Source organism: Erpetoichthys calabaricus, chromosome 1 (assembly GCF_900747795.2).
Source record: "Erpetoichthys calabaricus chromosome 1, fErpCal1.3, whole genome shotgun sequence".
Taxonomy (NCBI): Eukaryota; Metazoa; Chordata; class Cladistia; order Polypteriformes; family Polypteridae; genus Erpetoichthys; species Erpetoichthys calabaricus.
The window spans coordinates 260,233,212-260,250,946 of record NC_041394.2 but is presented as its reverse complement, the minus strand read 5'-3'; the positions used below and the strand labels follow the sequence as shown (position 1 = coordinate 260,250,946).

General features: G+C 36.4%; 1 protein-coding gene across 2 annotated transcripts in view; it reads right to left on the bottom strand.

Annotated features, from left to right (window-relative positions):
- cav2 (caveolin 2) overlaps positions 1 to 17,417 on the bottom strand; it is a 516,729-nt gene extending 499,312 nt beyond the window's left edge. Inside the window, exons 1-3 of one of the 2 annotated variants that reach the window (XR_007935129.1) lie at positions 17,182 to 17,417; positions 16,629 to 16,816; positions 2,857 to 3,688 (exon numbers count right to left, since the gene is read on the bottom strand). Coding sequence is in view for 1 of the 2 variants with exons in the window: in XM_028814497.2 (XP_028670330.1) it covers positions 3,538 to 3,688; positions 16,629 to 16,816; positions 17,182 to 17,328 (486 nt within the window). In the remaining variant the exon portion in view is untranslated. Of the gene's footprint in view, positions 1 to 1,664; positions 3,689 to 16,628; positions 16,817 to 17,181 lie in introns of those variants that run through there. The other variant, XM_028814497.2, reaches the window with a different exon arrangement.
- Positions 17,418 to 17,735: the final 318 nt, after the last annotated feature.

The window sequence follows — 17,735 nt, the reverse complement described above, 5'->3', positions numbered from 1 at the left end:
GTAATAAACAATATACCTTATAAGGGTATCCAATGGATTTTCAAAACACCACATATGCATTTAAGCTATTTGGGTGAGATCTTCATACAGAGACATCAGCAGTGAATATTGAGCAAATGTTTACTCAATGCAGGATCATAATTTTTAAAAAAATATAATCTAAAGGATACCAAAAAAAAGAAATATAATACACATGAACTGCAGAATTGGGTTTGGATCAGCAGTAATCTATGGAGTGAGAATAGTGGTATTGGAAAGTGGCATGTGTTCTATGTTGGTCAAGCATGCAATTAAGAAATTGTGCTCTGTACACTTAAAATCAGAACTGTACTAATTACACAGGATTATTTTTTGTTAGATCAAAACCTTGGATTTTTTTATTGGGCCAGGAGCTTTGGCCACCTGCATATGGTCATTAAGTTCACAATACCAATCAACCCTTCAGCATTATAAACTTTCTATGGGGTGGTGTGTGCAGACACGACAGCAAGAATACAGAGGAAATGAAAAAAAAAATACAGATTATGAGATGTAGCAATTTAAACAATGAGGAAACTGAATACAGCTCTGCAAGCCAATTACCAATTTTGTTTTATAGTGTATGCTGTGAGTCTCTTGTTGAGAATGGTTGAGAGAAAGAAAACAATTGAGAACAGCGAATTTTAGTGAATAAGAGATAATTATTAATTTTTACTGTTACTATCAGTATACATTCACTCAATTTTGCTTTCTTGCTGTGCTCCCAATCCAGAGTACTGATACATTGCAATTTAAATGGGCTTTTAATGAGTTTTAATTATCTTTATAACATTACAGAGTACCACATGCAATGTTGTTTCCTGTAGAAATCCTGTAGTAAATCCTGCAGTAATCTCTGCATATTCATCTTCAATCCCATCCACCAAACCCAATCCCCATTGCCTCTTCTAGTTGCAGTAGTTTTCCATGGTCCAAGGTAATACCTGCCAACAATATGCATATGAACTGCCTTATGACTGAAACAATGCAAAGTAACATTCTTTAGCAGCTGCTTTACATACACATTTTCATTGGTTTCACAGGTGAGCCCTGTGGTGTACTAGTTGATGTTGTAGATTCTATTACCGCGTCCATTTGCTGTCTATGTGGTGTTTACACTTTTTCACTGTGCCTTTGTGGCTTTTCCTGTGGATATTCATGTGTGTTGATAAACTGGCCCTGTGATTGTGTGTGAGTGTGTGTGTGTGTGTGTATATGTGAGAGAGAGAGAGTCAGTAAGGTTGCCAGTCACTTACAAGAATTCAAATATTGTAACATAACATAAATATTGTAACATAATAAACAGTGAGTATGAATAGTGTCCAATACTTGCAAATTCATATTTTATATATTGTATATCCTGTATGTGTTCCATTCTAAAGTAAATGTTTTGTTTATTGATTGTTTTTGTTCTCAGGAGATATGCAAGTGCAAATTTCATTCTACTATGTACACATGACAATACACCAAACTAAACCTGAAGTCCGTTGTGTGTTACAAAATTCAGAAGACAACTGTCAGTCCATGTCCAATGGAAAGAAAATCAGCCATTGTAATTGTTGGGCACTTGAGAAATGCGTTACACCGCAACAAGTAGAAGATAGATAAACAGAGTATACATAACATCAGAATTCAGAAAGAAATGCTCATATGCCATTAACTTAATAATTTATTTTTATTTTTACAAACAATTTATTGTCTTTTATTAAATAACTTTCTTTGTTAAAGCTGAATTATATACATCATGCAGGTACATTTGTCTCTCCTGAAATATTTCCTTTTATATCACTCACTTAGCAGAGATATGCACAGTATTTTAAAATAACAGGTTAACACCATTTATGTTGTATGTACCATCACTTTATAAGATAAGCATCACATAAGATTTAATTTCTTAAAAATAAAAACAGTACACAGGAAACAGAGCAGAAAGGACATTGTTTATGGCTCACCTCTAACACACAGATTTTAGCTTCCTCCGCTCATACTTTCAGACATTTGTTAATAGCTTTATCACTTATGAATATTATCCTTTTGTAGAACACGGCCTTACATTAACTGTTCTTGTTGCCCATCTTTACCAACTGCAGCGTGCAGCGACACCATAAACTACTTAGCAGGAGTACACATTCATCTTGTTTTCTTCTCATTTAAATAAATGCATTCTTTTCAAGCAGAACTACAATATCTTAAACATAAAGAAAATTGCTTTGTTTTCAATTATAAGCTGGGAAAGGAGTACATTTGAATGTAAAACCCTTAGAACACTAATCAAGTAATCATGTAGTTTAGAAAATAAAAACCAAATGCTGTATGCCATTATGTTTTCAGTGCTGGTTACATCTGAATTTTTCTTCAGTTTTTTGTGTAGAATGATGGCCCATGTTCAGTTATTTCAAGGTCAAAAGTCTTGCCAATTTCAGTATAAAACTTAGTGTATTCTGAGTTTGCAAATGGAAACTACCAATGGAAAAGCATAAGTTTGACTGTCTTTCAACTAGAAGCAAAAATGCAGTCATTGTAGAGTGGAATCAATGTATGGTGGAAAAGTATGGTGCACCCTGATTAATCAGTGACAGTAACCTACACTTATAATATATTAGAGCAGAATACATTATATTCACTCATACCGTGATTTTACAAACCTGCATCGACAGCATGAGCATTTTATATACAATATGGACCAACAAAGGCACTCACATAGGGGTGAGCCGAAAGAGATTTATAAAGTGCTCTCATGTTAATTTTGTGATTATGACAACTGCTGAAATCTCAAACAAAAATTCAAATAAAATATCTTTATTGTTAAAAACTGAATTGTGGGAATGTCTATGTAACTACAGTATATACACCTTGCAAAGGTCACATGAACATCTTTTTAGTAGTCTTTGGCATGGAAATAACTTTCTTTACAAATTCATACAGCAGATGCTGCAACATATGTACTGTTTAAAGCAGAGTGTATACATGTAATTTCTCAGTTCTACTTTCATTCAATTAGTATTTATTCTGCCACTGTTCAGACCTTATACATCTTCAACTCTTCAATAAAACAACACAAATACAAGGGATATGTGCATACATGTGCACCATACAGCATAAACAGTATATATATAGTACAGATATTATATACTATAGTATATAGTATGTCACCTAGCACTCTAATAGTTTAAACAGCAGTATTTTTAGCATGTTAAAAACATCAAAACCCATTAAGGGCACCATTTAGTAGTTCAAATTCAAATGTTCATGATGTTAGGCTGCTTGTATCTTCTCTCTGTGTACACTACCTATACCCTATGCCTTATACAGTATGAGTTTAAGAGGCTGCTCAGCATTGTAGGCAGTACATTTTACAGAACTGCTGCATTTGGCAAGCTGTATATGTCATTTGTTCAGGATTATACAGGACACTATCCAGTGTGTCATACAGATTTACTATATGTAAAGGGAGAAAAGAAACCCAATTCTTTGGTCTTTAAAATATAAAGCTATATCAATTATAAAATCCTTTGAATATTAGTCCTGCATTTTATTTATTTTGAATGAAGATAAACACTTTCCCATGCTCTCAAAGAATGGAGAAATAAACATGTCCACAAGGCTTTTCCAGATGGCTTTGAAAGGTGGCAAAGCCATGAGACAGCTCTTGATACATGGCATCACAATCCTGTGAAAAGAAAACATAATGGATCAAATACAGCTTTAGTACCAAAAGTAAGGAACATACTGGAATTATCAAGAAATACCTGTCAATACTGGAATGTGGTTATCATAACTAGCAATTACATGTTTTGTTTCCTGAATGAAAAATGACATGACTTACCTAAGATGTATGTTAATAGTTTGGGGCACAATAGCCAGGAGACAAGTTTTTGGCTGTATGCTAGGGTTAAATTTCTTCTTCTGAACAAAATCTTTGGTAGCTGATATTTATACACAACTTCAGCATTACTAAGCAGATACCTGAGTATTTCCTAGCAGTGTCAGATGATGGATAAAGCACTTTAAAGAAAGGAACAGAGGCAATGCTGATCAGGTCCTCAGTGGCCATTTCTGAAGAGCACTAGGCAAAAAGACTGATGAGCTCCTCAAAGGATATGATGCATGACAATCTGAGACATGGCAACAGAGCACCCTGAGATTCTACTGTGTATGCATTGCTGGGACAGAGTATAGCAGATTTTCAGACTCCCAGAATGGTGGCAACAATGTGTTAATCAGAGTAGATTTGTATGTATATATACCGGGGTGGGCAAAAGTGAGTTCACAGTTGGGAGTACGTGAAACATATATATCTGAGATCTGCATGTCAGTTTCCAATATGAACAATTGCAAACCTAATTTTACCCACGCCTGTATATATATATATATATATATATATATATATATATATATATATATATATATATATATATATATATATATATATATATATATTATATTATATATATATATATATATATATACACACACACACATACATACAAGATGCTAAATTATTTATCCTTGTGATTGCAGTGTAAACACTAATGGCAGGCATTAATAAATTATATAAGGTACACTGCTTTGAAAAAATATTCAGTCCCCAACCTATTATTCGCATACTGTAAATGTATGTCACAAACTGGGATTTTAATCAACTAGATTGGGAAGTTTTATTTGCAAATCAAGCACTCATTTTTTCACATTGCAAAGAAAATTATAAACCATTCAAAAATTCAGTTCCGAAAGCTGAAATGTCAACAATTTGTAAGCATTCCTATACCCCACACAGTACTTGGTTGAGACATTTTTCACAGCTCTTGCAGCAAATAATCTTTTGCACAAGTCTCTGTTAATTTCATAAAAAAGTGATGGAGCAAGATTCTTCCATTCTTCCTTGAAAGGTTGCACAGACATATGTTCAATGGGTTTAAGGTTAGGATTCTGACTTGGCCTCTCAATTACATCAATTTTCTTAATTTTAAGCTCCTCAATTGCATTCTGTGGCCTACAGCCATAAAGTTTTAGATCATAGACCTGAATTTAGAAACTGCTGTTCCTGTTCTATGCATCCCACACTGTGTTGATTTTGTTTGTTCCGGCTCACTCTGATTGCACACTGCTGACTGCGTGAAGTAAGACCTGGAGTTGCCCCCTCTGCCATGCTCCTGCTCTCCAAACCTCACTCTACCAGAAGTGGAGGTGAGCTATTATAGTTCAATAGTTTTCAAGGTAGGAGTGGCATGTTGGAGAGCATAATCCACAAGACAAGGATTAAATCCTGGTCTGGTCAGCATCCATGTGAAGTTTACACATTTTCTGGGAGTCTGAATGGTGTTTTGTCCAGGTAGTCCAGTGTTCCTCCCAAATTCTAATTACACGCATGTTAATTAATGTAAGTTAACTGGTTGACTTAAACTGGCCCACTGTCAATGTCTGTGTCTTAAACAAATACTGTGCTGAGCCAATGTAAATCTCTTAGACAACTGCAAAATAGCACACATGAACAAAAAAGGAAACAAATGGCTGTAACAGTGCTGCTGCTAAAACACTTGCAAGTAATCTCTGTTTATTTTAGGTAAGTTTGAAAACATCATTGATGCCTTAGGATGTTAAATAGTATGAGCAAATTGAGTCCCTCAGAACCTACGTTGATCAGAAATCTGTGCAGAAAGAGATGTGTTCAGATTTGTTCTCCTATTATGAGGTTGAAAGTGAAAGCTTTTTTGTCATAGATTGTCACTCACAATTAAAGACTGGAGACCAAAAGACTGAACTGCATTATTACTGTGATCGAACTGCATTATTAATATGATATTGTTATAGTATATTGTTTCTTGCTACTAATGGCCATGTCAAGCTGATGGAGATTGATGGAAAAAAAAAAGTAGGAGTATATGAGTATGTTCAAACAATGCTGTAATAAATTACTAGCAACAAACAGCTGTATTGCAAAACTTAATTGCAAGTCTAAACTTGTGAATTTTGTAAAAAGAATCCAAATTAAACAGGTAAGAGAAGGCAATAAACAAAGACCTGGACAATCCCCCAAAATTAGCAAACACAAGAAATCTCAACATGATATAGACAATACATAGCACTTCAAAAGTTAGTTTTGTAATATTTTGATTAAGCTTTCTTTATTTTTGGTTTGCATTTCTTTTTATTTTAATTTGTTACAGTATTTCATCTGTGATGTTACTGGGGTTGGTGTTGTTACATTTGACATTATTATGTGCTCCCTATTTAAGACTGTGGTGCATTACTATTTACATTCAACTTTATAAATAAAATACTCAGACATCTAAAATATTTGTTCACATAAGTTATATAGCGAAAGAATACTTAGGTAGCCAGGAATTATTCTTTGATTTTTTGGGGCTACATTATGTCTCACGTTTTCACTTTTTATGACTGGTCCCCTTATACCTCCAGATCCTGACTCTGATCAATTCACTCCACTATCCTCTTAATTCTCATTAAAATATGGCTACATTTCCTGGTTATCCTGCCATCTAATTATTCCAAACATACCACTCAAATTAGTTTATTACATCAATCATGGAAATATATATATTACATATATTACTTATGAATATAAAACAGACATTACTGTCAGGAACAAAGTTTAAAGAAGCACATAGATATGTGCGCTGATCCCACTTTGTCATCTTTGAAGGAATGTGACCAAGGGATAAATACCTTTATGGGTATATTTTTAAAAAGTGTTGAATACAAATCAAGGGATGCCATGCTCAAGACCATTAAGACCTTCATTTAGAGTACTGTGAGCAGTGCTGGACACCATGCTATAAAAAGACATAGTAGCTTTAGAAGCTGCATAGGGAAAAGCCATCAAGTCTATCCCTAGACTACAGGACATGTTTTAATTTGAGAGTATACGGGAAAATAAACTTAAGGTAGTGAGGAAATCTAATCAAAGTCTTCAAGATTTTCATCCATGTGATGTCCATCAGAATTCTTTCAGTTAAACAGTAAATCATGTACTCAATGGCAATGATGGAAACCAGAAAGCACTTCTGTGTAGGAAGGGCTTTATATTAGCCATTCTTGTGTTCACTGGAATTATTTTTGTACAAAATGAACTGTTATTTTTGTGGTTCATTTATTTTAACATTATTTTGATTACATCATCCTTTCACCATTTTGTGATGTTTTGTGTAGTTGTATTCAAAGTTCACCACCATTTATATGTCTAATTAATATGATACTGTATATTTGCTATGCATGCAATTGTCATGTTTTTGGTTGTTTCTTGTATTGTGTCTTTTTTGTTATTTTTATAATGTATCTCTTTTCTCTAAAGAAAACTAAGTGAAAATTCATGGCCAAGAATCAGTCCTATTTTTTTTTGGCAAAGTCTAAATCAGAAACCAAAAGTTGAAGAAAACAAAGTGAGAAAGCTATTAAAACTGGAGATCACAAATAAAATGAAGTACAGCGCACACTCAATATTGCAGGGTTCCTTAATTTTTTTTTTCTCATGATGCCATCTACCCTTCTTAATGTCTTCAAGACCCAGACCATGATGACCATCAGATTGGGAGAATCATCACCATCAGTCATAGTTTTCAACCTTCAGAAATCACTTCTAATACTCACAGCAGGGCAATATTAATTGTTTAAACAACCTATAGGAACCCAAAGTGAAACAATTCGTAAACCGTACACGACCCATTCCCATTATATAAAACAGTGGGTCACGACTCTATATGACCCAACAGCAGCAACCCGTGACTGTGCAATGTTGGATAATCTGAGAGTGCACAGTGATGACTTTTTGCGCAAAGATAACGTACACTTGCACACTTCTGGTTAGAATCCATAATAAAGAAATGCACAAGAATGGCAACATGATGATGCACTATATAGAACAAAATGGATCAAAATAAGATGTGAAAATATACAAAGAACTTTAAAAACATTTTAAATGTGTATTTTTTAAAGCAGAATCAGTTTCAGTATCAGTCAGAATTTTTATGGCAAAAAACAAGTTTCAAAAGAGGTGAATAAAACGTGTTAAATGTTACAAAAACATAACACCTTGCCTTGATTCAATCAGCAGTTCCCCCAAGAGTTCCACTAAAGAAACCTGCTAGCACAGTTGTGACATGTGCTATTAGTAGCAGAGGCATGCAGCTCCTTTTTATGTATTTGTCTTTTTGATAAGTCTTTGTATCTTTCATTGATTTTTGTGTTTTTTTTTTTTTTTTACATTTGGCTTTTTATTAGGGTCTTTGAGTTTTGGATTGGATTTAAAAAATAAATTAATAAATTACTTTAAATATAAAAGGTTTTGAGTTGGCAAGCTGTTTTGGCCTTCCTGATTAATCTCTAATCATAACTGTGATTTACATGCCATGTAACCAGTATTTAAAAATCATAATACTGTTGGAGTCTGGAAACTACATAGTCATGAAAATGAAACAGATACCTTAACAGCTTTTAAAAAGTATTTTGATTAGATATTGGAACAAGTTAATTACTTCTTAACCAAATGACCCTGATGGAATTAATAGGCTTCTCTCATTTTTATTTCATTTTCTAATAACTGGCCAGATGAAATGCTGGTAAAGCATAGCTGTAAGAAAATGTAACAAGCTAGATGGAATAAGTTATGATTTGCAAATTAAGTTATGTTTTCTTGCTCTTGGTGGTTGTTTTATTATATGTTTTAACACATTATGCTAAAACCAATCTATAGTATGCTTATCTCTTGTCTCAAACATTTCCTGGTACGAGATGTGATTAGTATCAACACACATTGGATCATCTATGGCAGTTTCATTTTATGTTGTTAGTTATTATTGCTGTTATTTATTAGGTATTGGAAGCACATTTTTTGTCGTAGCAAATTGTGTCTCTCCTGCTTGATTTATACATGTCATCTAAACAGCCACCACACCTGAAGCAACACACCTGCCTCATACCCTCTCAGCTTTCCCTTGGGGGCATTGCTTATTGCTTTCCTGTCTGAGTGGAGACAGATGAGCTGCTAGTGCTAAAAACATTTATTTATCCGAGGTTATGTAAAGCAACACAGGAATTATGCCATAGCTATTGCATATCTTAAAAACATTTCAATGCTGCTATTTGTTTATGTACTAGCTTGGTGCCCTGGCTCTTGGCTTAACCCAGTAAGGTATTTCATTCTAATTTCAGCATTCTCTATTATCCATCATTTGTTGTGTTATTCATGAGTGCAAAGGTCTTGGATTAGAATTTAGAAATCACAGTGAGTGATGACTTAGTTAAAATACGAATCCAGAAGTGTCATACTGGCAGTCACAGGATCAGCAGATATGGCTCAGCAAGGCAATATTGCTAAACGAATCAGATAACAAAATTACTAAGAATAAGGATCTCATCATGCACATAAAATAAACAAATACAAGCCAATGCCCTCAGAAAAAATTTAGCAAAGACCTGAGAAGCAGAAAAATGCAAAAGCAAGAGAATTATAAAACTTGAACTTGAAAAGTCACAATTGTTTACTTATGAGTAAATGTCAGCTGCCAGTTTAAATAAAGTGGAAAATAAGCAAAAGCTTCATGTGATTAACAAATATGTGATAGAAAAGACAGACACCATGTAATATGTTAGGTCAAGGGTGGTGCCCTGTATAGCCAAGGGCAAGGAAGAACAAAAACCTGTTTTGAGTGTCTGTTTGCTTGTTTTTGAACTGCTAATACTGGACAAATTCAGTTCAGTGAAATGTTTTTATTCATCCACCCACACTCTAGTGGTTCTACACTAGATAGATAGATAGATAGATAGATAGATAGATAGATAGATAGATAGATAGATAGATAGATAGATAGATAGATAGATAGATAGATAGATAGATAGATAGATAGATAGATAGATAGATAGATAGATAGATAGATACTTTACTAATGTCAGCTACCAGCAGACATCACTCTGGCCACAGAGGTAACACTAAATAATGTACCCACTATCACCAGTCCTGTTGTTAGTTTATTTGTCAGACAAGTATAGTTTTCACTGGACTGATGCATAGCTTACATTTTGTGGACGTTTCTTGTAGCTGGGACCCCATCTCCTTGGTTCCAGAGATAACCTCTTAAAGTTGAATAAAAATATGTAAAATGGAGAACAAACACATTCTTTTGCAGCACAGTCAGTGCCAATAATGCACAATAATGCACAAATGTTCCTGAGTTTGTCCGGTTTGGTGGACTCAGGATTGGGTCAATGCTTTTTGCAGATGATGTTGTCCTGTTTGCTTCATCAGGCCGTGATCTTCAGCTCTTTCTGGATCGGTGTGAAGCGGCTGGGATGGGAATCAGCACCTTCAAATCCGAGGCCATGGTCCTTAGCCGAAAAAGGGTGGAATGCCCTCTCAGGGTTGGGAGCGAGATCCTGAACCAAGTGGAGGAGTTCAAGAATCTCGGGATCTTGTTCACGAGTGAGGGAAGAATGGAGCATGAGATCGACAGGTGGATCGTTGCGGCATCCACAGAGATGCGGGCTCTGCATCAGTCTGTCGTGGTGAAAAAGGAGCTGAGCCATAAGAAAAAGCTCTCAATTTACCGGTTGATCTATGTTCCTACCCTCACTTATGGTCATGAGCTATGGGTAGTGACCGAAAGAACGAAATCGCGAATACAAGCGGCTGAAATGAGTTTCCTCCGTAGGGTTTCTGGGCTTTTCCTTAAAGATAGGGTGAGAAGCTCAGTCATCCAAGAGGGGCTCAGAGTAGAGCCGCTGCTCCTCCGCATCGAGAGGAGTCAGATGAGGTGGCTCGGGCATCTGATCAGGATGCCTCCTGGACGCCTCCCTGGTGAGGTGTTCCAGGCACGTCTAACCAGGTGGAGGCCCCGGGGAAGACCCAGGACACGCTGGAGGGACTATGTCTCTCGGCTGGCCTGGGAACGCCTTGGGATTCTCCCGGAAGAGCTAGAAGAATTGGCCAGGGAGAGGGAAGTCGGGGCATCACTGCTCAAGCTGCAGCCCCCGCGACCCGATCTCGGATAAGCGGAAGAGGATGGATGGATGAATGGATGGATGGATGGATGGATGGATGGATGGATGGATGGATAGATGTTCCTGAGTTTTGAGTGAGGATTGTGGGTAGAAACTAGAAAACAATACATCTAAGTAAGGTAGTCCTTTTAATGCATGAGTTTGATTCTATTCAAGAGAGTAGGCAAAGTGAAAGCCTGCTGTTAGGATGGTGACAGTAGGGATTGACTTATTATTTTACATTTGAAAAGGAAAAGTATCTTCAGAGATATTAGTTTGAGTTAGGTCATTGTGCTGTTTAGGCTGCCAGAATTAAGTTTTTGATTCAGATATTGTTAGGGTAATGTTGCACATATCATTATTATGGTGCAACGAAACTGTGTTAAAATGATATGGAAAATTAATAAAGATAATAAAGAAAAACAAAAAAATAATAATAAAAGAAAGCTGTGTTCTGTGGTATGCGTGATAAAATGGACAAGATTAAAGAATCACAAAAAAGGAAAAACTATACTTTGAGAAGTTTTTTCAACAGGAGCACATTCTTTGCACTTTTTCTTTGCATTTTCAGTCAGCCATCTATTAAAAATACAGTGGGGCAGGCTGAACCATCCATGCTATCTGGCTGTACCTGAACTTCTCACTATGTTATGTCAGGCTGTGACCCTTTGGATCTTTGTGCCAGTCAACATCATCAACATCAACATCTCCGGTCAACATCAACTTAATCATCTGTGCACATATGTGGCTATCATGAAACACACTCCAGTGTTTAGAATGGACATAGAAAACACTACGTGATGGGAGATAAGATCACTACTTCCAGCCTCCTTTATAATAATAATAATTTGTTATATTTATATAGTGCTTTTCACAATACTCAAAGCATTCTTTACAAATTGGAATGTTCTAGAGCACAATCGCAGTGAGGTAAAGGTATTAATGAATTTAAATTACATACATTTTTTTTATTTTCTACCTCCCACATCTTACATTAAAAAAAATGTACTGTCTTTCATGGGGAGCTATTATGGCTGCTTTGGGCACAAGGAAAGGTATAAATAAATATTAAAATATAATATTTTTTCCAGAATGTCTTTTTGAAGCTCTAAATGATGTGGCTGTTGATTTCTGTGCAGCAAGCAAAAAGGTATGGAATTTGGATCATTTATAAAGAAAGACTGAGACCAGCAAGAGCATATCAGGATCTGGCAGATATTGAAAAATGTTAAACAGCAATTGTAATCTTGGGACAAGGAAATACTCTTGAATTAGAAGCATAGTATGAACCAGGATGATGCCATCAAGGTTGCAAATAGCAGAAATTTTAACAATTAATAAAATTAATTTTGAAACAAAATAAATAGAAAAATTCACAAAATAGAACCACAATATATTTATGCTGCTGGACATCCTGACAAGGATAATCCTCAGTCAATTAACTGATGTTTATCTCAACTCTGCACTTATTTTCCCAATAAATATTTTATCCAAATACATTAAACCTTCCCCAAACAAATATGTTCATAGGATATCACACAACAACATTTCACTCTGTAGAAGATTTGCCCATTGCAGTCGCTGATTCTGTCAATGTACCATGTCAAATTACACGACTGCAAATCGTAGCCTATGTCACATTTATCAACTAATCTTCTAGTGCAGTTGTGCTCTCCTCTTTTTCTGAGAGCCAATAGCGTACTGCCTGATGGAGCCAGCGCTGTCTGAAGGGTTAACAGATGCAGCAAGTTCTGCGGCCATTATCTGCTATATATTTATTTTTTCCACCATTATTCAAGACATCAGAAAGGCAAACGTTTTTTCTGTTTGTGAGTTCCACAGCCCCCATGCTGCCCAACACAGTGGGCACTGTACCGGTGCTGTGTGAAGGGTTAATAGCTGTGGTGCGTTCAGCCACTGTCTTGGCCATTTTATTTTACTTTTTTCCATCCTGTTTTAACACATAATACATGACACATCAAATAGATGATCTTCTAATCCATTTGTAAGGTTCAAAACATGCAAGTTCCTTATTCCCCTTCACTATATTCTATGCGTTGTACTTCTGGATGAGTATTTACTGTTTTTCAGCTCTCCAGTGTATATAGCCTGCCCCTCCAACTAACGAGAAAATAAAATCTGTTTGATATTATCATAGCCAGTCAGACTAGTTGATCTCAGTCGTTAGGTATGTCACATTCACAGGAGCGCACCACTGAATGCCTCCGACTCACTTAGATTATGTAAGTGAAGGCTACGACTGAAAATTGCTGGAAAAGTCGTCTAATGTGACATGGGCTTTTTTAACATTTTTTTAAGGTGAAAGAAGGTTTTCCATAGAAGGACAGTGCTTATATAATGAGACACTGTGTAACAAGCACAGTGCAACAAAATCATGTGTCATATCTTAACTCTAAACATATGTCTAATTTTCCATTTGATTGCTATTTAAAGCAAATAGCCACTGATAAATCTCAAGACATTTTAGACGTTTACTCAGCAACCCAGATATTTTATCCTCAACGCCTTTTTACTTTTTAAATTGTTATACTGCTGAATAAAGCTTGTCAAGAGTGCTTCTTTAGTCCATAAGTGAAAGCTGTGTCTCGTACTGAGGACACAGTGGCAAATATTGCAGGACTGCACATAATATCGAATTACTAGCTTCTAACAATACTTGGATAATTGAGTTGAGATTTATACTATATATAATGTTTTGAGTCTAATGATATTGAAAAATAAAACTGAAAGAATCAAGCCGAACAGGATAATATCAATGTAGAACATTGTTGGTACAGATTTTCTTTTATATTCAAAATAATGGAAAACAGATATGGCAAAAGAACAGCTCCTGGTAATGGAGTACACTATGCCAGCTGGCTCATTCAGCATGCCTTTGCCACTCGTTCTACCAGCTCTAGACTCACACACTGTCTTGTAAGTGTGGATTAAAGTCTTTATTAAAATAAAAGACAGAGGTTTTCCCAATTACTCTACAATTCATATACTCAAAAGTTCACTTAGGGTGTAAGTGCCAAAAGGAAACAAAAATAGTACATGCATCACCCAGTCCTAGATGACGATATATAAAAATACAAAAACTACTTTTATATTTCTAACTATATATTATGCAAAATCTGGCATTGTGTTGTTTCTGGCCGCAATGCTCTTTTATACAGCACCTGGGCATCAACTTGATTCCAAGCATGGATGCCTTTGTATGTGATATTATTTGTATGTTTATTTCATGTATAAAACAACTTCTTCCTACATTTCAAATAAATTCAGCTACTAAGAAATTTAAAATCACCTGAAGGGAGTGTGAGCATTTATGTTAACACATCCTATGTGTGAGTTCCAAGACTTGGTCCAACTTTACATCTGATGAGAATGAAATTGGTTCCAACATCTATATTGGATAAGTGGGTTTGTAAATATTTCAACTGATAACAAATCCATGTTGACTCCAGATAATTCTTGTAATCCAGAATGGCCAGAGTCACCCCACTGGATTACAGCACTTAGTATACTAATACCAAGTTTACAAAAATAATAATAATAATGTAAAGTAACATAATAGTCTTAAAACTTTCTTACTCAAATTCAGGATCACAGGAGCCCAGAACCCATCTAAGCAGAATCAGTCAAAATGTAGGGCACAATCATGAGCACACACACACACACACATGGCCAATTCAGAATGACAAATTAGCCTAATGTTCATATTGGGGAAGTGGGAGGAAAACCATGCAGACAAGGGTGGGATGTAAAAACTCCATGCAAACAACAAGCAGGCAAGAGATTTGTATCCATGATGCCTCATCTACTGCACTATCCTCTAATAATGTTATACATGACTTTTTATTTACAGCATTGTCAAGAAATTATCAAGAAACCACCTCTATAATTGGTCCATGCCATGTATCTGGTGGTACCAAGATATGTCGCAGGTGCAGGAAACTTAAATAATAAATTATGATATACACTAAGAGGACTCATTATTTTGCATTTAATAGTTAGAGCCACACTGTGAACCATAGGGTTGCAAGTCCAATGCAGACTTTTTATTCACTTCTCTTTCTTTGCAAGCATTTTGAAGGAAAAGATTATGAACAATATGAAGATAAATACAGATAACACCGTATATACAGATAGATACGGTTTATTAAAGCACAGTATACGTAACACTGCATTTTATGCCTAAACTGTTATTGCATTATGTTGATTAATAGCATTAACCTAAATTTGAAAATGGGTACAGTGTTTTTAACATTGCACAAGAATAAACAAAATTGAATCCACACCACCATCTCACTTTGCGACTCGTTTTACACCATTTAACTTGCCAGAGTTTCAGTTTAAGAAATTGTGATCAATGTAGAAAGGCTGTTACTTTTAACAAGCACTGCTCCATTCATTCATTATATAAAACCTGTTTTTTTCAATGAGTTAATCTCGTCAGCAGTGGGTGCTTGGAAGGAACCAACCCTGCACTCTGAATATCAAAGTTGCCAAAGTGGTTCTTCAGAGTGATGCCACAGGGGAACCATCCACATGTAAGTTTTAGAAAGAACCTTTTATTTAGATCTGTAGCAGGCTCCATTAACAACCACGAATAGATGGTATTTTTGGTTTGTGAACTAGCAATTGAAAAGGACAATAACACAAGCAAAGTTAATATTTTTTGATCGGTCACTATTTTGCTAGGCAGCCTACTACACTCTTAACAATAAAGGTGCCAGAGTGCTCCTCAGAGCGATGCCATAGGGGAACGATTTTTGGTTCCCAAAAGACCTATCCAAATGAAGGTTCCAGAAAGAACCTTTATACTTGTAATTGGCTCCATGCAGTAAATAACCATAACTAGACAGTAACATATTTGTGAAATACCAGTGGGTCATGTTGTTAAAAGGACCCCTGCTTCATACAGTAACACAGGCCAAGTTTCAGTTTTTCTTAATCTCTTAGTGTCCTACTATAGCCTACCATACATGAAAGATTTTAGTTTTTCCTACATATTAGGATGTTTATCTGATCACAAAGGACCAAATTCATATACAAAGAACTCTTCCCAGAATGAAATTGTGCTTTGTCAACCAATAGATCTGCGAGGAACCATACAAGCCAGCAAAGAACTATAACATGCCATTAAAGGACCATTATTGTTAAGAGTGTAGACAACAATGATTTCTGTTTTGTCCACATATTAGGAACCGTTTCAAAACCCCAAAGAACCAACCTGATATGCAAAAATGTAGATGTGTAAACGATTGTGTGTATGAGTTCTGCAGCCCTATCTCCTGATCTTTCCTGCTTGGCTCCTAGTGCAGCGATGGTAGGCTTCTGGCTACAGTTTCCTGGATTGTACTAAGTGGGGCTGGGAATGCTATAGTTCATCTGATATGTTCAGTTAGTTGAAAGACGTTTAGAAATATTGACTCTGAAGTATGCTGCTAAAATAAAGTTTCCTTGCAATTCCAATTCTGACTTCTGGATCCCTGACCACCAACACGAATGGATTTTCCAAGCACACAGAGTATAGTTTTCGTCAAACGATACATATTGCAGTTAAAGCTGCACATGGCATGTTTTGGACTCAGGACCACAAGTCATCTTACCAAATATGAATGGCGCTGATCACCGCGAAATAAATCCCAGCCACAAAAGAGAGAGGGATTGCTAAAACCGTCGTCAAGAAAGCGTAGAGCAAATACTTGACCAGCTCAAAGACTGCGTGACTGCAGACCCAGACTTTGTCAAAGCTGTGAGTACCTTCAGGTTCGGCGATCACATCTTCAAAATTAACCTGCAAGAAGAGAGAGAGAGGCGGAGAAAGAGAGAGAAGGAGAGAGAGAAAGAGAGAGAGAGAGAGAGAGAGAGAGAGAGAGAGAGAGAGAGAGAGAGAGAGAGAGAGAGAGAGAGAGATTCAGTATAAATAAACACGATTTTCGGTAAAGCCTCCAGCCCTTGCGTGGATTATTATATTGCCAGTTACATGAATGGCGTGGTTTCAGGTAGCGCACTTGACCGAAGCAAGAGTTCCGGTCCGATTTCCCCAAAACTACAAGCCGAATCAGCGCGCACCGCGGCTCTACTTGACATTACATTTTATCGTCTGCTAGTGTTCATATTACGCAGTGAACCACCACTACCAGCCTGCCCACCTTTTACCTTTATATGCGAGTTTATATCGTGCGGGTCTCTGTCTGGAGCAGCCACCTCCTTCTCTTTTTTCGGAAGTATTGGCTCGAACGATCTGTTGAACTCGTCATCGTTCATAATAATCCTCGTGTCCGATCGCTCCTTTTCTAAACCCATTGCTGTGAACACTTCCAGGAAAGGCAGCTATCGGTTGTGAGCAAAAGGAATGTCAGTCGCAAGCGAGTCTGGCAGCCCGGTCCACGCCCCGCCGGGAGGTTCATTTACAGCAGCACAAACTTTCCAGTGAAAAAAAAAGCAAAACAGTCAAGGCTGCACGAAAGAATGTGTGAACTGCGGATACTGTACAATTTCACAGAGTATTTATACTGTCCCTATCTCATCGATTCACATCAATACATTGAGAATCAGTACACTTGCTTAAGTAAACGTGAGGTGCACTGGTTCAACAGCAGCAGAGTCAAATAAAAGGACAACCTCTGCATCTCCACTTGTGTTTCAGACCTTGGCATGGCGCTATACTAATTGACTTGCAAAGCTCAGTCGTCTTGATGAAGTGCAGCATT